The sequence below is a fragment of the Triturus cristatus genome, chromosome 5_2, assembly GCF_964204655.1.
Source record: "Triturus cristatus chromosome 5_2, aTriCri1.1, whole genome shotgun sequence".
In the NCBI taxonomy this organism is placed as follows: Eukaryota; Metazoa; Chordata; class Amphibia; order Caudata; family Salamandridae; genus Triturus; species Triturus cristatus.
The window spans coordinates 392,351,996-392,373,782 of NC_140588.1; the positions used below are offsets into that span (position 1 = coordinate 392,351,996).

The following is a 21,787-nucleotide window of genomic DNA, read 5'->3' on the forward strand; positions in this document are numbered from 1 at the left end:
TACGCAAAAGGTTACAATCGCATTTGCTTATGGCGGCCATCTTAACTTGGTGTTTGTCTTTCGTTAATTCAGAGATTGTAGCATATTATGGGCACAACCTCTAAATTGTCGAACACTATTAAACAATAGTCGAACAACGAATAGTGTGGAATTTATGTATGCTTATTTTGCAGATTAGTTACGTAAACAGACTACTGATATTCAAAATATTAATGTCATATTATACATCGAAGAATCTACTTAGCATAATTTCTAGATCAGTTATTGTCTGGAGTACTTTATGGTCTAAAGGTAAGCATGTTAAAAGGCACAAACATTTTTTAAAAACATGCAAATTTGCTGTATACAGAAGCATGTCGCCTTGTCAAAACATGATTATCATCAACAATATGTCATATTTATCCAAAGAACATACATAGGTTTGGCATTACGCCACTCACAAAAACATGATTATCTGTTCTATACAAGATAAGTTCAGTTCTAGATCCAAACATTTTTTAATCTGTTCCTCCAGATGTGTACATCTTATACATCGTAACATTTTAGCTCACTGATGGTCTTTCACCCTTCTAAATTATCAAAGTCATCACCCACAAGCATTGAAAGACGGCTTGCCTTTGGGCAATTCTTGCGTTTACGCAGGAATTGCACCTTCAAAGACGACTATTTTACAGAGGTAAACAAACTAAAAGAAAAACTTAAAGCACGTGGATATCCATCCAAACTATTGAAAAGATCTATGAAACGTGCATGGTACAATGATCGAGAGACCTTGTTGATGGTGAAAGACCATCCAAAACAACCACAATTCGTGTGTGTATCCACGTTTGGGACCCACACTAATGCAATAAAAAAAATTGTAACCTAACATTGGAATTTACTGAAGGATCTGCCAGAATTTTCTCAAAAAACAATTCTTTTAAAAGGGACACCAACCTACAAGAGCGATTGGTACGCGCCTATGAGGATAAAACAAAAGACACAATAGACAATATGAGACAAATTGTACCACTAATTGGACATTATAAATGTAGCATGTGTTTAGCATGTAATACTACACAAACCATGAAGACAGGCGTGATTAATGGCATTTCTATCACTCTAAAAGCCTTCTCCAACTGCAATACACCAAATGTAGTGTATTGCATACAATGCCCATGTGGTTTACACTATATTGGTAAATCTGTTCAGCTAGTGAAGAAACGAATCCTACAACATCAATCGCGCATCAGATGCCAGACAGAGAATGCCCCCTTGGTGGAGCATTATCAAAGACATGGACAAACGGAAAAAGAAATGCTCTGGTGGGTGATCAATGTTGTTAAACCCACAAAAAGACAGAATAATGTAGATAACATTTTAACACTTAAAGAAGGCAGATGGATATGTCTTACTGACTTAGTTAATTGAGGACTTATTTCTGCAACAGAGTGGCACACCCTAGCTTGCATACACTAGTAGACTCTGAAGATTTAGATAATCATGGACAGTGACATAATGATATAGCATCATATTTTATTTAACCAAAGTGTACTTATTATACCTGGACATACATGAACATCGCTAAGAAACTGTTCTCATTCAAGACATTAGGCTATGTATAATATACTCTGGAGCAATGTAATTATTTCAGTAGTCTAAAGATTTTAGTGAGCTATAATGTTTCGATAAATGTATAAGATGTACACATCAGGAAGAACAGATAACGTTTTTGGATCTAGAACTGAACTGATCTTGTATAGAAATGTTTACTATGATATATTGGTTTAGATAATCAGGTTATCTGAAATGGTGACAAACAACAGATAATCATGTTTTTGTGAGTGGCGATATGCCAAACCTATGTATGTTCTTTGGATAAATATATGACATATTGTTAATGATAATCACGTTTTGACAAGGCGACATGTTCTATGAATACGCTTTTTATGTATACAGCGAATATGCATGTTTTTAAAAAATGTTTGTGTCTTTTAACATGCTTACCGTTAGACCATAAAGAACTTCAGACAATAACTGATCTAGAAATTATGCTAAGTAGATTCTTCGATGTATAATATGACATTAATATTTTGAATATCAGTAGTCTGTTTACATAACTAATCTGCAAAATAAGCATACAGAAATTCCACACTATTCGCTGATCGACTATTGTTTCATAGTGTTCGACAATTTAGAGGTTGTGCCCATAATATGCTGCAATCTCTGAATTAACGAAAGACAAACACCAAGTTAAGATGGCCGCCATAAGCAAATGCGATTGTAACCTTTGCGTACGCACGAGTCCTCTTTCGTGCTCCAAACGATTAAAACAAGCGCACTTCGGCACATACGAAAGCAGTCTTGCCGACTATTGCTTTTGAGCCAAGACTCATGAAAAAAGTCACAGGTACGTTTAAAAGTAGAAAACTAAAAAAACAAATCAGCCCACCATGGCTTTGCTAAACATTATAGTTAAATGTCGTTTTTATTTATTTCTATTTAGAGTGAAAATCCGAAGTATTCGAATGCTTCCGTGATCCTAAACTAAGACATAAAAACACTGGGATCGACTTAAAATAATTGGAATTGATCGTATATACCTGCAAACGTTTGTGCCTTTAATCTAAAGGTAAACCAATATGACCAACTAATTTCTTATACAAAAATAACATCGTTTAGTAAAAAATGAACAAAGTCATTTAAAAAAAAATAATAGATCGATCATTTACGGTCTGACACAACCGCCGAAGGAAATACGGCAGTTATCAACAAACCTGTTGAATACATAAACAAGAGAACTCCGGTATTTTCTGCACGTTTTGTAACACACCAATATTCAAAGCCTTAATACAATCATACTGCTGTAACTTTAAACGTCAGTATGTCTACGATACCAATGCTGAAACCACTGAAACAAAAGATCGGGTCAAATAGCATGTTCAAGCCCTTGCATTTTTTAACCCAATTTTTATTACAAATACGAGATCACTTTGCTAAATAGAATCTCGTTTATGAATGTATTCTATCCAATAGCCTTAAAAAATGTAGTCTTAAGTCTGAATGGATCGTAAAGACAGAGCCACCAGTATATAATTATGAGCAATGTGTTATCAATTCAGAAGATAAGAATAGACACAATGTCAGGTTAATACAAGCATTTACAATGCAATGGTCTCGGCATTGTTAAAGTTAAAGCTATTGGGATTGCTCATGACCTTATTTTTGTTCATGTTTTTGTTTTTAAAACATTTAAAGAAACGGCATTGTTATTTACAGTGTCAATAGCTTAATCACTCTCAAATGCGAGACCTATTGCATTTGCACCCACACACAGAGCCACACACCCAAAGCCACCCACCCACACAGAGCCACACACACAGAGCCACTCACATAGAGCAACCCACACACAAATAGAGCCACCCACAGAGCCACCTACACACACACACACACACACACACACACACACAGAGTTACCCACACACAGACAGACCCACCACGCATAGAGCCACCTACAAAAAAGCCACCCACACACACAGAGCCACACACACAGTGCCACCCTCACACACACATACCCTCCCCCCCACACACAGAGCCACCCCCACACACACAGAGCCACCCCCACACACACAGAGCCACCCCCCACACACACACAGAGCCACCCACACACACACACACACAAAGAGCCACCCCCCCACACACACAAAGAGCCACCCCCACACACAAAGAGCCACCCCCACACACACACAGCCACCCCCACACACACACAGCCACCCCCACACACAGAGCCACACAGTAACCTCAACATTTGACACATATTTACTTTTTGCTGGATCAACTGACAAACACCTCAACAGGCTCTATCAAGATTAAGAGAAACCTTCCCCATCAAGAAGGAGCCCAGGGAACTGGGTTTGAGTCTCGGTAATGACACTGAACAGCGTCCTGATACCTGATTGGATTCGGGTCAAGTTCGCGTTATATAAAGTAAAACTCTGCAATATAGGTAATCCAGACAATACTTTTGCAAATCTATACATGCATCTTGCTTTTCTTAGGGTGATTGATAAAACTGACACAATATGTTTTTTTTTTAATGGTAACGCTCTAGTACCATGCAGCTCGTTAAATTATTACAAAATGAGTCAAAAATGCCCAATCTAATAAATGGATTTCTATTGATGATGAATGATTAGATGAATAAACTGGGTATAACCTCGGCTAACTGAAAGAGAAAATCAAATTACTTACAAGTCTATAAAACCGAGTTCCCAGTCATAGCTAACATTTCCGCTGTATTTGCTGGGCCATATATAAACGTATGCAACATCACTCCAAAATATGCTAATTCAGTATGACAATACCTAACTACTGCAGGCTCGGTCTTTATGTTGTGTCCTGCAGCCTCGAAAAATGGAGCAGTTCGCTGTGATCAAGCAACTGGTGCGCGTGTAAAGCGCTCTGATACCTTTCGGCCTATATAACACTCCAAAAATTAAAATATATATATTGGGACAGTAATGTGCTTGAGACGCACGTTTAATGGCACAGGGCATCCTAACTGCTGCTGTTCAACTTATGGACTTCTTTACTCTACTTATTAGTCAGCGGTAATTGACACACACAGCTCTAGCACAGTGTAAATGCGCTTGTTATTTACATTTGCTGTTTGAAGTATGTACAAATAAGAGCTACAAAAAGCCGCTTTAGGTGATTCACCCAGTTGGCAACCCTAGTCAGAGGGGATACAGGCAGGCGGCAGTGGAGAGGAAAAGAGGGGCAGGAGCCTGGAGATAAATGCAAGGATGGGTGGGTGGACGATGTCTGGGGATACAGAGAGGGGTGAGGGTGGAGAGACCTGGGAAGCAAGACAGGACGCTGAAAGGAGTGACAGAGAGGTGAGAATGGAAAGGGGAGGAGGCAATCCACGCTAGAAAGAGTATTAAAGAGGAAGAGACAGTGTGGGGAGTAAATAAGCATATAAGACAGAAGGAGAGAGAGTGGGAGTGGAAACGTACAGAGGAGGGCGGGGAGCGAAGAGAGAGTTGGGAATGAGGTAGAAAGACTATAGTCAGGAGGACAGACGGAAAATGCCTCCGAGCTCCCATCACCAGGGTCGGCGGATCCGACCCTGACAGGCCGCCATGGAAACGAGCATTCATTCGTTGAAAGCAGTCACTGGCGTTTTATATTCACATACATCGAAAGGATACTTCGAATGTTCCCCGTTCATCGAAAAATCCCTCCTTTACTCATAACTTAACGAATGATTGTCCGTAATAATTATTCGATTTACCTGGAATGGCAAATAATTTTTTTTTTCTCCTCAGTTAACACAATGTAGAAAAGATGCATCTTTTCGGAAAGGGCCGCGCTTCCCTTCCCCTCCAACTCCCTTTCCCTAACCCCTCTCCCCCACAAGTTAGTCTCTCTTTGACAAAGAAAAGGCAGAAACAAATAAAAACGGAAAGTTCGCTGGCGAAAGACTTTCTTTTGGATTCGAAAGATTTAAAAATGGAAGCGACAGACACACGTACCCGGACCACTAAAGCTCATAAGAAAGAAGGTGACGCCGGGTCTCTGTCGAGCCGTCTCACAGACAGGAGGCCTGGGCGACGGGTGCACCTCACAGCATGCAAAGTAGGTGTGAATCCGAGCTTCAGGCGAAAACATGTCGAAATATACGAGCCGTCTTTTCTCTCAGCAGCCGAACACGGGAGCCGAGAGCAGGGGGAGAGGACGAGCACACCTCTACCTTTCTCCGAGGTTAATGCCTCAGAGAAACGTAGCGTCGTTTTCCGATTCGGGGGCGTGTTTTTCTTTCTCTCCTCTCATTGGCTGGAGGAGAGGGGAAAAAAACAAACAAAAAAAAACAAAAAAACACGCCCAGAGAAAGAATCGAAAAAAACACGCCCCCGAATCGCAAAAAGACGGGGCTTGTTTGGAGAGACAAACCTCTTCTCCAATGGCTGACCAGCATTTAAGAGGCCAGCCAATGGAGAAGAGGAGAGAAGAGAGGCGGGTTCAAGCCCCTCTTCTCCAGGTCATTAAATCTCGCGAGCGAGACTGCGCAAGCGCAGCCTTCGCTAGCCGAGACCTAATAAAGGAGTGATATGACAACGAAATACGCCATAGATGAAATTATATACATTTTGACATCAAAATGAATATATGAGAAAGAGCATCATAGACAATGTGTGAAATATGCATATTTACATTCTGAGCAATTTAAGAAACTGTACAATGTCTGCAAATAGAAATACAATGAAGACACTTAGATTTGAGATAAGTGAAGCTTTTCAATGGAGTATTGAATTTTTCTATTACTTTATTTACACAGGTGATATATTTTAAATATTATCAAATAAATTGTAAGGAATATGCTACTTACCAGTATGCATCTGTTCTTGGCAAGTAGAGCTGCAGATCTATACACTGTGCATAGCTCGCCATCTGGTGTTGGGCCCGGATGTTTGCAGTTTGTTTTTTCTCTTGGAAAGTCTTTGGAAGTCACGAGGTTGGTGACTCCTCCTTTGGTTCGTATTGCGCATGGGCTTCGGCTCCATCCTCAGATTGTTTTTCGCCAGCAGGGAAAGATGGAGCGTAGTGATAACAGTAAAGAAACCCATGTGTGTTGTATCTAAATAAGATAGACTGGAACGGATACAGGTAGCCAGGGAGGCGGGTGGGCGTGTATAGATCTGCAGCTCTACATGCCAAGAACAGATGCATACCGTTAAGTAGCATATTCCGTTCGAGGCATATGAGCTGCAGATTATACACTGTGCATAGACTATATAGCAGTACCCAACCCTAGCGGCGACCACCGGCATCAGTTGCAGTTGTTTGGAACAGTGTTTTTATTACAGCCTAGCCCACACTAGCTTGTTGCTTGGTTTGCACATACAGTAATGTTTTGTGAAAGTGTGCGGTGTTTACCATGTCGCTGCTTTGCAGATGTCATCTAGTGGTATGTTGCCTAGAAAAGCCATAGAAGCCCCTATCTTCCTTGTAGAGTGGGCTTTAACGGGAACAGATAGCGTTCGTTTTGCTTTGTGGTAGCAAATCTGTATGCATTTTACAATCCACCTAGCTATCCCTGATTTAGAAATAGAGTTGCCTTTATGTGGTGGAGAGAAAGAAACAAATAGCTGTTTGGTTTTTCTGAAAGGTTGTGTTCTTTGGATGTAGTAAAGTAAAGCCCTTTTAACATCCAGTGTGTGTAAAGCCCTTTCCGCAACTGTTTGAGGTTGTGAGAAAAAGACTGGTAATTCTACCGACTGGTTTAGATGGGAGGGAGAAATGACTTTGGGTAGAAATTTTGGGTTGGTGCGGAGTACCACCTTGTTATGATGCATTTGAAGAAAAGGTTCCTGTATGGTGAATGCTTGTATTTCACTAACCCTTCTAAGGGAAGTGATGGCCACTAGGAATGCTGTTTTCCATGTGAGAAATTGCAGCTCACATTTATGTAATGGTTCGAACGGGGGTCCCATTAGCCTTGTGAGAACTATATTCAAGTTCCAGACAGGTGAGGGTGGTACTCTGGGTGGAATTACTCTTTTGAGGCCTTCCATAAAGGCTTTAATGGCAGGCACCCTGAAAAGAGATAGGTGCTGCGAGTGTAACCGAATGGATGTATATGCTAGGTTACACCTTTGGAGATGGAGCAAGTAACATATAATGTGCTGTATGGACACATTTAGAGGATCAATTGTGTTGTTGTGGCAGTAAACAACAAATCTTTTCCACTTTGCAGCATAGCATGCCCTAGTAGTAGGGCGTCTAGCTTCCCTGATAATATTCATGCAATCAGGGGGAAGGTTAAGGTATCCGAATTCTAGGACCTCAGGAGTCAGATCGCAAGGTTGAGCTGAGCTGGGTCCGGGTGCCTGATCTCTCCATGGTTCTGGGTTAGGAGGCATGGTGAGGTGTAGCTTTTGGTGTGGTACTACTGAGAGTTCCAGCAGTGTGGTGTACCACGGTTGTCTGGCCCATGTTGGAGCTACTAGGATCAGTGTTAGGGAATGCTGTTGTAGCTTTCGCACCACTAATGGAATTAGTGGGAGAGGTGGAAAGGCGTATGCAAATTTGTTTGACCAGTTCATCCATATCGCATTGCCTTTGGATAATGGGTGTGGATACCTGGCGGCGAAGCTTGGGCATTTTTTGTTTTCGTGGGTGGCGAATATATTTGTGTGTGGATACCCCCACTTCTGAAAGAACGGATGAAGAACCTGTGGGTGAAGTTCCCATTCGTGAATCTGTTGCGTTTGTCTGCTGAGCAGATCTGCCACGGTGTTTTGGACTCCTGGGACATGTTGGGCCAGGAGAAAGATTTTCTGTTGAATTGCCCATCTCCATATGCTCTGTGCTAATTGAGAGAGCTGTGGAGAGTGTGTGCCCCCCTGCTTTTGAATGTAGTACATAGCAGTCATGTTGTCTGTGCGAATTAGGACTGCCTTGCCTGCAATCTGCGTCTGGAAGGATTTTAGGGCCAGGAAGATTGCTAGTAACTCCAAATGGTTGATGTGGAGTAACTTCTGTTGCGGAGTCCACGTGCCCTGTACTGTGAGATGTAACAGGTGAGCTCCCCAGCCGGAGCACGATGCATCGGTTAGTATTATTTGTGGAACCGGGTACAGGAACGGTCGACCTCTGGAAAGGTTTGTGGTGTTCCACCACTGCAGAGAGCGATGGGTGCGACCGTCTACCAACACCAGATCTGTCAGTTGCCCCTGGGCCTGGTTCCACTGGCGTGCCAAACACTCTTGGAGTGGACGCATCTGGAGTCTTGCATGGGGCACTATGAAGATGCAAGAGGCCATCATCCCTATCAGTTGCATAAACACTCTTGCTGGGAGAGAGTGTTGAATTATGAATTTGTGACGCAGAGCCTGTATGTTGGCAATCCTGGCAGGATTGGGATAGGCTATGGCTTTTGAGGTGTCTATGGTAGCACCGAAGTATTGTTTTATGTGTGATGGTATTAGGTGGGACTTTTGGTGGTTCACCGTGAAACCTAGCTGGTGAAGTAGTTGGATCGCAGCGGCGGTATGTTGCACATATTGTTCGTAGGACGTGGCTTTTATTAGCCAGTCGTCCAGATACGGGAAGACGTGAATGTGCTGTCTTCTGAGGTGTGCAGCCACTACTGCTAGGCCCTTGGTGAATACCCTTGGTGCTGTTACCCCAAACGGGAGCACCTTGAACTGGTAGTGTTGCCCGTCCACCACAAATCTGAGGTACTTTCTGTGAGACTGGTGTACTGGGATGTGAAAGTATGCGTCTTTCAAATCCAGAGTGGTGAGAAAATCGCTCTGGGAGAGGAGCGGAAGAACCTGTTGAAGGGTTAGCATGTGAAAATGGTCTGAATGTATGTAAGTGTTTAGAGGTCTGAGATCTAGGATAGGTCGTAGAGTCTCGTCTCTCTTTGGAATCAGAAAGTACAGGGAGTAGACCCCTAAATTTTGTTGATTTATGGGGACCGGCTCTATGGCTTCTTTTTGCAGGAGGGCGATCACCTCCTGTTTTAGTAACGTAGTAGGTTCTTGAGACATAGGGCGTTGCCTGGGTGGAATGTTTGGGGGGGGTAGATGTTAGTTCTAGACAATACCCTGAACAAATAATTTGTGTCACCCATCTGTCTGAGGTGATTGTCTCCCAGACGTGAAGGAAAAGTTGTATTCTGCCCCCGACCGGAGTGGAATGGTCTGGAGGGAGCGGGGGAAAGTCATTGGGCAGGAGGTGTGGCAGAGCGGGCGGTATTTGTCTTGCCTCTGCCCTTATTATTATTGCCTCTGTATCCGCCTCTTTGATAACCCTTTGTGAAGGTAGATTGAGGAGGGGAATTGTAGGACGTGGATGCACTATCCGAGGAGTAGCCTCTGCCCGTGCCCCGAAAGGAAGAGCGGCGAAATGAGCGCCTGGGAGTATGTGACTGCAGGGCTCCCATGGATTTCGCCGTGTCAGTATCTTTCTTCATCTTTGAGGGTTTCATCAATTTTGGGGCCAAATAGATGATCTTGGTCGAATGGGTGGTTTAATATTGAGGCTTGTACCTCAGGTTTAAAACCTGAAACTCTGAGCCAGGCATGGCGACGGAGAAGGACACTGGTGTTTATGGCCCTGGAGGCTGTATCTGCTGCATCTAGGGCACAGCGTAAAGAGGTATTAGTTATTGTTTTTCCATCTTGAATCAATTCATTAGCCCTAGTCTTGTACTTTTCAGGGAGATGGTGCATGATATCTCTAGCTCATCATAATGCGCCCTGTCGTATCGGGCCAACAGCGCTTGCGTATTGGCGATACGCCATATATTGGCGGCTTGTGATGCAGTGCGCTTCCCTGACGCGTCTAGGAGCTTGGACTCTTTGTCAGGTGGTGGTGCTTCGCCTGACGCCTGAGAATTTGAGCGCTTCCTAGCAGTAGATACCACTAGGGAATCCAATGGTGCAGGGCCTTTAATGTATGAAGGGTCTGTGGGGGCAGCTTTGTACTTTTTCTCTATACGGGGGTTTAGGACCCTGGCCCTGACTGGGTCTTTAAAAACCTCAGGTGCATGTTTAATTACTCCCTTTAACATAGGTAGAATGGCAGTAGACCTATGTGCATCGTCGAAGGTGTCTAGGAGGAAATCTTCCTCCACTGGGTCAGTATGCAACTCCACCCCGTGGTAGTGTGCCACCCTTTGTAACAAGTGGTGAAAGCCTAAGGAATCCTCAGGTGTGGATGGCCTAGATGGGTAAAGGTCATCCTGTGGGACATCTGGGATGTCCGGATTGTTATAGTCGTCCCATGGGTCTGGAGATCCAGTAGGGGTGGGATCTTGTGGCACATCTGCTGGATCATAATAAGGGTCTCCTAAATCATCTGGGACAGGAGACAAGGTTGGGGAACGATGAGGTGGAGGGGGTGGAGGTGGGGAGGGTGGAGGAGGTGGGGAAGGCACTATGAAAGGAGAGGTAGCAAGGTCTTTCCTTTTTGGAGGTGGAAGTGGAGCTGGTTTGTCCAAGTGTCTCTTTTTTTAAGACAATGTCAAGTGTCCAGTTTTAGGATCCTTGGTGAGTGTCTTTTGCAGAGGATCCGGCGTGAAAAGTTCTTGCGACACTGATTGTTCGGTCGGCGCCGAAGTTTTCGGTGCCGCCGGCTTTTTAGGCTTGTCTAAGCCGTGCTTCTTTGGAACCTCTGATTTTTTGGTCGGAGCCGAGGAAGGCTTCGTCACGGGAGTGTCGGTGCCGAGGACCTTGTTATGTTTGGTCGGCGCCGGAAGGGCAGGTCTCGACACCGAAGGCTTTGGTGTCGGGTTCGGTGTGGAGGTGGAGGCCAATTCTTTCTTCGGTGCCGAAGGGTGTTTTTCGGTACAGCTGGTCGGCTGGCTCGAGCCCGGGCTGCCGGAAGGCTTAAGAGGCTTCTTTACCGGGCCCGAAGGTGGGGTGTGAGAAGCAGTATCCTTGGTCTTGCCTAGGCCCGGAGGCGAAGGTGTGACCGAAGCCTTTTTGGGTATCGGCGTGGGAGGGGGTATTGTACTCACGACCCGCTGCGCCAGGGTGATGTCCTCCACATCTGAGTCGTCGGCCTCGGAAGCGCTGACGAGGTAGTCGTCCTCCTGTTCGATGTTCTGCTGTCCCGGAGCTTCGACGTCGTCCCCGAAGATGTCGACTGGAGCGGAGGTCGAGGAGTGTGCCATGTTGCATCTAGCCCGTCGATCTCGAATAGTCTTTTTGGAGCGAAAAGACTTGCAGGCGGGACAGTCTCGGGCCTCGTGTTCAGGGGAGAGGCAGAGGTTGCACACCTCATGAAGATCGGTGTGGGGGAACTTGGACCCACATCGAGGGCACTTCTTGAAGGGAGTTCTTTCCATCAGCCGAGACCGGAGACGGAATAGGCCCGAAGGCCGCAGACGACGACCGGAATCGAAGAAGTGCCGAAGAGAAGGTGATTAGATGATTTATTGTCTGAAGAAACTCGATGAGCAAGGATTTTTGCGTCGATCGTCGAACTGGAAAGTTCGGAACCGGAGCGCGAAGTATTACATCCGAGCCCGATGGCGGAAAAAAACAATCGGAGGATGGAGCCGAAGCCCATGTGCAATACGAACCAAAGGAGGAGTCACCAACCTCGTGACTTCCAAAGACTTTCCAAGAGGAAAAACAAACTGCAAACATCTGGGCCCAACACCAGATGGCGAGCTATGCACAGAGTATAATCTGCAGCTCATATGCCTCGAACATTAATTTTTGTTCCATATTTTACTAGGGGTCAATCATTTCAAATATTCTAGTCCTGAAGATGGTTTTACCAACGAAAAATTAAAGACCGAAACGTCGACTTGCACACTTTTTTTTTTTACCCATAATTCATCAATTGTAATTGTGAAAAAGTGTATTTGATTATTATAGTGAAGGTTCAAGTAATTGAATGTTTCCTTCTAATTGGATTATAAATGTTCATTATGAGTACCCTTTATGAAATCTAAATACAAATTATACTAGTTTTATATACACCCGTCTTTGTAATTTGTTTCTGCTTCATTACTGCACGGATTTGTTTGAATATTTTGCTTTGTAATATACACTCCTTTGAAATATATCTTTTTGTGTTTAATTTGCACTGTCAAGATACAAATTGCTGAAAGAAATTAATAAGTAAGCAAATAATAAACCTTACACCTAATTTAGATTGAAAATTATACAACTAAGTATTACAATAAATCCCTTGAAGGCACACTTTACCCTTTCATCAGGCATCTTGGGGGACGTTAAAGAAGTGGGCTCATGCATTATCGTTCACCCGGAGGCGTGCCGGGAACAGCATGGCGTAGGGAATTTGCAGCTGGCGCAGCTTTCGCTTGAGGGTCAAGAAGGAGGCACGCTGCCTCTGGACCTCCCTGGTGAAGTCCGGGAAGATCATCACCCTGGCATTCCCAATCTGCAGGTTCTGTTTCCGTCGGGCTTGCTGCAAAATATGATCCATGTCCCTGTAAAGAAGTAGTTGCACCACCATCTGTCGAGGCGGAGCCCCCGGGTTAGGCGGTCTATTCGGGACCCTATGGGCTAGTTCGAGAGCGTAGAAAGAGGAGAGCCCCTCCGGGGCAACCTCTGTTTTAAGCCAAAGTTCCATGAAGCGGACTGCGTTATCTCCTTCCTCCCGCTTCGGAACCCCCACGACGCGTAGATTATTCGGTCGGGAGCGCCCTTCACTGTCCTCTGCTCTCATTTCCAGCACCTTGACCTTGGCTTCCACAATCGTCGGGGATCATCGCAGTGCTGAGACCTCCCCGGGACCTCCTCCATGGCCTTCTCGTTAAGTGTCACTCTTTCCTTCAGCTTGCGATGGTCGACCTTTAGTAAGTTGAGGTCTGCCCCTATGGAATCCATCTTCGCCTCCAGAGCCTCCCTCGAGGAGGGGATGGCCTGCATCATGTCCACCAGTGTTGACCTCTCGGGCACCCTCGCTCCGCCTCTCCACCACCTCTTCTTCATCATCGTCCGTATGCTGCCCCTTGTCTTCCACGTGCAGGACAGCGTATCCCTTCTTCCTGGACACCCTCCCCATTATCAGGGGATTGCGCAGTCTCTCCGGGGTGTCTGGGGCGGCGACTGCAAGGGCCTCTGAACACCAGCATCAGGCTCAACAGCAGGACTGAGCCCCGAATTTCTCCTCCGCAGTCAAAGGTCGCTGGGGGTTCCTCTGAGTAATGGGGGTCTGCAACCAGCTCTTGGCGGCGACTGGAAGGGTCCCCCCCTCACTTGCACCTCGCGGCCATTCGCAGTCAGGAAGGGGACGTCAAAGCTCCCGCATGTGCTGTATGGGTACTGCGTTCCCACCAGTTATCTGTATTCACGCAATGTACACCGCTTGCACTGGCCAACCTCCCCAGAAACCAGAGTGCAAAGTATTGGGCTTAGAGGTTGATATCTCCCTTAGATCCGGTGGGCTCTCACCACCTCGCCTACAGTCACTCCCTCGTCGCAGAAGACCTCGGGTCAGTGCTCTCAATGCCTCAAGCCCAGCTAAAGGTCGTTGCCCGTCATGGCCCAGGGCACTAGACGTCTACTGTGTCTCCAAGCAGGGGGTCCCACCGCTGAGCCCCGCGCTCCTCAACTCCACTTAGTGTCCTGCTGCACCATGGGTTTCAGGGCCCAGCCCCATCAGCACAGGCAGCAGATCTTCCGCCACCAGGATTCCGGTAAAGGGCCCCTTCAATGTGTCAGGATCATTGCGGGCAGGGCTGTGGCGCGGACAGAGCTCCGGAGTCCGCTTCCCCTCACATCACATCGTCACTCGTTCATTGCCGACTGAGGACGCCACTTGATCACGTGTATTTCCACGGATCCTTCATTCCCGCAATTCTATCATGATTGCTTGCCAACCCCGGATTCGCGGATTGTTCTCATTCACCCCGGACCGGAGCTAGAAATCCCTCTTGCCCGCCTCCGCACTCTTACAGCTATCGTTGCGGTCTCACCCGCACCCGCCAGCCTACCTCCAGACCTTGTGGCACTTCTAGACGCGATTTTCATTCCGGCACATGACTAAGTCGACTGTCCTTGGCAATTTCTCTCAACACCAGGCTTGTTCATTGTTTCGTCCTGATGATGATCCTTGTATCTTTGTAATAGGATCGAAACGTCGTCGACCCCAATCTATACAGTATGCACATTAGTCTATTATGTAAAAAAGTGCACTGTTTGAAGGAAAAAAGCTTAAAACATTGGATTTCGTAATTAAGCTCCGCTTGCCTTGCCTGTAATGTCTGTTTGTTTTGTATTTGTCTTCTTCCCCCAACGGATACAGGACTGTGTCCCACCTATGTTTTGCTGTTGATTATTGTTAGCTTTTTCATTGAAGAATTAAACTGGATGTCCGGCTGGGCATTCCTAAAATATAGTTTCGATTCTGTACTATATTCATTCCCCTCATTCCTTAAACAAATTTGAGGACCACTGTTTGCTTAAATTCCCCTCACATCGGCGCCAAGCCACGCCTCCCCCAGCTCTCTCAAACTCACGTTGACACAATCACACAGATATCCCTTTATGGGCTTTAACTTCTTCCAAAGGTAAAATCTATCTAACTTTCCACAAGAACATTTTAAAGCGGCAATTTAACATTCAGTCTCAAGCTTCTTAGAAGAAGGACATACATGCCCTCATGGAAGTATTTCAAAAGTAATATTTTGCACCCGTAAAACCTATCGTGCATTCGGATCACAAATGATCTTCAAGTAAACTTAATTGGCTGCCTTTGGAAATGTAAATTCAAATCAAGATGTGATGCCAAACCCTCAAAGTAATCCACTTGGGACAACGTAAATATCTGTAGTATTAACCAATCTCCTTATGCATTCCGCAAGCTAAAAAATATTTTTTTCCTGCTTCATGCTCATACCTTTAAACAGTAACATTGAGAAGGATCAGTCCTACTTCCAAGCTACTCCCACTTCAGAATGTCTTTGAAATAACCTTGTTCTCTTGATCTACTTTGATGAAAACTTGAGGTTTATAAATGTTTCCATCCTCATCGTTTCTGCTCGTTAAATCTTTCCTATAGGTTGTATCAGTGTTTTGGTTAATTACTTATATGTGAAATGATAGACTGACCTGAGCTATTGAACCCCTTTCAACAAATGAGGTTAGAGTGTCAAACTCCTAAAATCCTTTGGGTCCTCATCCAATATCATGCAATATTCTAAATTTGGGCACATACTGAAAATTATGTTTAGGACAACAAATCTATACATATTAGGAGAAAAAGTGCTTATGCATTTATTTAATGTTATTTAGAAACGGTGCATTTTGCTTTTTCATGCATGAAAAAGCATGCAACTTATTGTTTACAACATATTAGCAACATATTCAAAGGAAGATTCCAACATTCTTACAGCCTTACCTTCACTTTCATAGAGGTCTACTCCGCCGATAGGCGCCTGAAAAGTGAAACAAGTTGCCAGTTAGGAATAATTTAAAATGCGTGTTAGTTTACCACAGTTATCTAAAGTGTTTAGATTGAAAGGTCAAATATGCAAATTAAAGAATGCGCAGAAGAATACATAACTGTACAAAGAAAAACAACTGCAAAGAATTTATGAAAAACCTTGCCGGGATTTTTCCTGAAAAAAACGGTCACAGAAACTAAATAAAGGTAATGGAGTTATTATTTCATTTGAATTTCAATGTGCGAAAGCTTGTTGGGAAGTAGAGAAAAAATGTATGTGCTCTGCTTAGCATTGGTAGTCTTTTTGCATTTGGCTCCTGCACATTTTCAGGCAGGGAGCCTGGCACAAGCTTCTAATGTTGGTGACAGCCAAGAACATAGTTTCGCAACAAAATTATGGTAAATTGGTACTCTGATGCCAAACTGCCAGTTCAAGAGAGGACTTGTAATTCAATTTCTTCAGTGTTCTGCAGTAACTGCAAGGTTTACGCAGTGCCATGTAAAATACACTAATGTGTGCTATTTTGGACTAATGGCACTGCTGAGCTGTTTGTCCCATTTACCGTGCTGTTAAGAGTAGCCATATTTCATTTTTTCTTGTATGCAGACAACAATTCTGCTGCACATTGGCAGTACTAGTTTTTGGCCCATGTGCAATTAAGATATAAAATAAATTGATGCTGCCCAGGACAGATACGTTTTGCTCCTTAAACATTTTGCATAATGTTTCTAAATAAATAGAAACTACACAAAAACGATTTTATTAGACCCCCCCCCCCCCAAAAAAACTACCTACTAAAGTTAAACAATTTCTCTATATACCCCGTAAAAAAGAATTGAACACTGTACAGTACGTATTCTACATAGGTCATCCACATACAGCTAGAAAAATCAGCTGTTCTCGCTCTGTAGAACCAAGAAAAGCCCACCTCAAGGAGGAGTGGGGGCTTGGCGGTGCAGGAATCACCAGAGTCTACTCTTACCCTCCTTATATAATAAAGTGGACCCGGAAACCTTCGTCTGCAGAGAGAACCACCTTTATTACAATAGCCCGGGCTATGGAACAGAGTCCCAAGCTAGTCAGAGACAAAACCCAGGAAGCTGCTGCTTTACTCCACAGCGAACAAGCCTTATATACATTTTTACTCCACTCTTTGGCATTCAGTCCATTGTTCAATCATGGCGGTGTTTGCAGTTGATAACCTGATCAAGGGGATGTTTGTAGTTGATAACCTGATCAAGGCGATTTTTGTAGTTAATGACCTGATCAAGGCTCGGCATTCAGACCATTGTTCAATCAGCTTGATCAAGGCTCGGCATTCAGATCATTGTTCAATCAGCTTGATCAAGGCTCGGTCAGTCAGACCATTGTCCAGATAACCTGATCAAGGTGTCATGGATGTTTACCAAGCAAGAAGCAGAAGATGAAAAACAAGCTTGTTTACACAGGGCATAGGTGTCTCATGGCTTTCTGTTGATGAATTGGCTAACTGCAAAGAACAGGGGGACTTGGGTATGCAATAGTTTTGAGCGGCTGCAGAAATGGAGGCTGTAGGCAGGGTTTTGTCACGAGATGGCAATGAAATGGAGGAATGTAAGGAAATTAATAGAACCTTTGTAAAAACTCATTTTCTTCAGACCCTCTTTTTGCCATTGAGTGGCAAAACAGGTTTCTTAGGAAATGTCCATCTGCATGTGGTCGCTAATCTCTTGTTGAAGCATTATCCTTACGTTGGTGTCACATGTACTGACCGGGGAACTTTTAAGGGCCTGTGTACACATAGCACAAAGCATAGGCAAGCACTGGATACACAGGCAGCATGAGATGATGACTGCTATTCACAAGGCAAGAAAAAAGAGGAACCCCCATTCCCACCTGGAAAAGAGGCCCCAAATCCAGCCCATGAGGGACCAGTCGTCTTGTTGATGAATCTCAGAGGAAAGTTTATGCAGACGTTGGATAGCTTGATAGACTGATGGAGCGTTATCAGTTATGTAAATGCAGCAGCTGGAGCCGATCAGTTTACATACACCACCACGGTCAGCAAGGATGATGTCAAGTACCATTCGATGTTGTTGTGTCATCAGGCAGTCCGCCTGAAGCTCCGCGGTGATGTTGCCCAATGCCCCTGCTGTTTCATTAATGGTGGCCTCCACCACTCGGGTAAGTTGTCGTATGTTGCAGCTGTTGACCATAGGACCCAAGAAAACAGGAAACCTTTGAAGAAGTCCCCCGCCTCCTGTCCTGCAGTATCATCGGCTTCAATTACTCCCCATGGCATACGATGGTGGAGGTGGGGATTGGTCAAGTGATGCGTCCCAACAGCAGTAAAGGTAGGGGGGAGTAGAAAGGCCAAATAACACACACCTGACCAATTTCCGGGAGGCCAGGTATAAGCAGACTGTCCACAAACAAAATATGTATTGGGAGAAGCGATTAGGAGTGGTGGTGAGGTAATATTCAGTGTACTGACTATTGCGCAGTCACGGACTCCTACCTCCCGGGTCCTCAATCCTTTCAGGCACACCTGGCCATGCGTGCTGATCACATTGAAAGCCTGCAATTTGGTGGGAACTTTGCGTCTGGACTAGAAGCGAGAAAAGATGATTCTACTCGAGGTGTTGAACACCACCATCTCATTGCGTTCAGCACGAGAAATGTTCAAGATGTCAGATGTCGTAGTAGGGCAGAAAGGATTACTGACATTGCCTGTTCTGTTTCGGGTGAAAGTGTCATAAAAATCGCCAATGACAGAGATCGTTGTTCCATTGATCGTATATGCATCGGTGACTAGCATCCTCCAAGCCAGACAGGACCCAAAAACAGAAAATGGATAGACGAAATAGGGGACAGTGTGTGTCAGAGTGTGGCATGAGCCCACATACCCAACAGTTCGAAGTATTAATCACAAGCTGATGCTGGTGCAATAATTGTACAAAAGTATTGTTCATGAATTCCAGGCGTTGTGGTAGTTCATGGGGTAACAAGATGGCGTGGAGATGTTCCGCAGGTGTTGGTGTCGTAACCAGAGGAGCTGGGGGAGAGGTCAGTAACAGAAGCCATCCCACAACCAGCAGGATGAGGAGGGCAAAAAGTATAACTATCGTGGAAAGGAAACATTTATTGTTCAGAAGTTTAACATATTTCTTGTGCGCTTCAGATCCTCGGACTGCTACCATTGTGCTCCGCCTGTTGTCACTAGCGGCTGTCTGCGATTGGTGGTTGCTTCACTGGATGTGGATACATAGAGTCCTATGGACAGCCCCTTGGTCCAGCATACCAGCACCAGTCTCAGCCGGGATATCACAGCCCTACAGCCTATAGACACCAAACAGAGTCAAGGGCCAGCCCCTTTTCTTGGTCTAAAGTTGTAGCAAGTGGAAGAAGGTATGGAGTGGTCTGGAAAGAGCCTCTTGTTCCTTCCCCTGATCCTGCAGAGGAGGGACGACTGGACCCCCCAAGATTCGATCAGTTTCGGCTTCCGTAGTGGTGTAATGAAGTCGAGCATCACTGAAAGGGACAAAGGTCGGTACTACTTCTGTGTCGCGTTCCGGCAGTCCTTCTTTCACCCATTGGTCATACGGAAGGGGGAGAGGCACCCTCTTGCAGTGGGTAGCATGAATCCAGTTCTTTCTTCTTTCGACTTTTACAGCAGTGCGGATGGCCAGAAGAACCTGTCGGGGGTGCGACCAGCGGGGCTCCAGACACTTGGTACGCTGGAAAGTTCGGATTACCACCCAGTCACCTGGCTGGATGGTGTGACCCGGACCTTCGCTCTTGTCGGGGATAGCAGCGTGTACCGGATGATAAAGAGTACGAAAGGAATCAGTTAACTGGTATAGGTAATCAGTCAATACTGGGAACTCAAAATCAGACAATTTCTTTGGCCTTGGTAAGCCCCATACATTAGCTGGTCTACCGAATACCAATTCGTAGGGAGATAATCCTATCCTTGAGTGGGCAGTCGTCCTTACTGACAAGAGAGCAAGGGGTAGGGCATCTACCCAGGTAACACCTGTTTCCGCCACTATTTTGGCCAATTTTAATTTAAGTACCCCATTGCATTTCTCCACCAACCTGGCTGACTGGGGGTGATTAGCAGCATGAAACTTTTGTCTGACACCAAGCCCGGAACACACAAACTGGACCACATTGGCTGTGAAATGTTGGCCATTGTCACTCGAAATCAAACGGGGCAACCCAAATCGGGGAAAGTATTCTTTCAACAAAACTTTAGCCGTTGTAATAGCTGTGCAATCCTTGGTGGGGTAGGCCTCCACCCATCTGCTGAAGGCACAGACCACTACAAGGACATATTTCGAATTCGCACACCTGTCCATGTAGATATAATCCATCTGGATGGCCTCAAAAGGAAACGTAGGAGGGGAGAAGCCACCAGCGGGGGTAACTGTACCTTTTCCTGGATTGTGCATAAAGCAGATCATACATGACTTAACCACTCGGTCAGCATATAGGGGTATTTTTTATTATACCATGTTGGCTCTAGTAATGTGCATATTCCCTTCGCACTGATATGGGCAGGGCCATGGGCCATAGTGACAACCGGGGGGACATGACTGTCTGGTAACATCCATTGCCTCCCTTCGGATATACGCACCCAACATCCCTCTATCTCTTTCTCTGCCAGATGTTCCTCCCACGTGTGCAGTTCTTTTGCAGTGGCATGAGATTGAATTTCGATCACACACTGACTAGTATTTTCCAACCTTTCTCCTTCCACCACCCATCTGACTGGTCCTGTCACAAACATTCCATCTGATTTACTTAGAGCAGTCTGTCTTGCTGTTTGGTCTGCAAGGGCATTGCCTTCCCCTACATCATCAGTCACTTTCTGGTGGGCTTTACATTTAATCACTGCAACTTTTCTAGGTAATGTCAAGGCGTCTAGAAGTCTGTATCAGGGGACCATGTTGTATTCTAGTCCCATGTGAGGTGAGAAAATGTCTTTCTTTCCAGAGTCTGCCAAAATTGTGAGCCACCCCAAAGGCGTATTTGACTGTCCGTATAGATATTAACAGTCATGTTTTTACTGATTTCACAAGCTCGTGTCAAGGCCATTAATTCAGCCGCTTGGGCCAATGCCTGTGGAATTTGTGCTGTCTCAACTACTGTAACAAGAGTGGTGAGGGCATATGCAGCAGATGTAGCTCCATCCGATCTTTTAAGACATGAACCATCTATGTATAGTGTTCCCTCAGCGTATGTTAGGGGGGTGTCTTGTAGATCCACACGACCCTTGGTCTCTTCTTCAGTCTGTAATATGCAGTCATGAGGGTCAGAATTTTTCCTTTGTGTCTCAGAAGGGAGTAGTGTAGCTGGGTTTAGAATATTACATCTCCTAATGTCAATGTGACTAGTAAAAAGAGTGAGCTCATAACCTGTAAGTCGTGCACTGATAAGGTGTTGTGTCCTGGTGATGTTGAGCAAGGTATCTACTGCATGTGGGACCATTAAGGTCACGGGTGAAGACATAACAATACCTGCGCTCTGGTGGACCATAAGTGCAGCAGCAGCAGTTGCGCGTAAACATCCAGGGAGGGCTCGGGCTACTGGGTCAAGTGTAGCCGAGAAATAAGCACAAGGGCGATGTTTGTCTCCAAAAATCAGAGTTAAGACCGCGCAAGCGCAGCCATGTGTCTCATGGACAAAAAGAAAAAATTGTTTGCCATAGTCTGGGGTGCCTAACACAGGAGCTGTACATAAGGCGGAGTGTCTGAAAGGCAGCCACATGTTCAGTTGTCCATGGAAAACCTCTTTCTGGCATATCTGTAGTAGTGAGAGCTAAAAGAGGTTTGACAATGGCCGAGAAGTTAGGGATCCATTGTCTGCAATAGGAAGTGAGGCCTA

The 21,787-nt window shown here is 45.1% G+C and overlaps 1 protein-coding gene across 1 annotated transcript in view; it reads right to left on the reverse strand.

Moving 5' to 3' along the window:
- The window catches only part of C5_2H6orf52 (chromosome 5_2 C6orf52 homolog), a 187,686-nt gene that overhangs the window by 16,113 nt on the left and 149,786 nt on the right, over positions 1-21,787 (reverse strand). Inside the window, exon 8 of the mRNA XM_085607263.1 lies at positions 15,874-15,910. Coding sequence (XP_085463389.1) covers positions 15,874-15,910 — 37 coding nt within the window. The remainder of the gene's footprint in view (positions 1-15,873; positions 15,911-21,787) is intronic.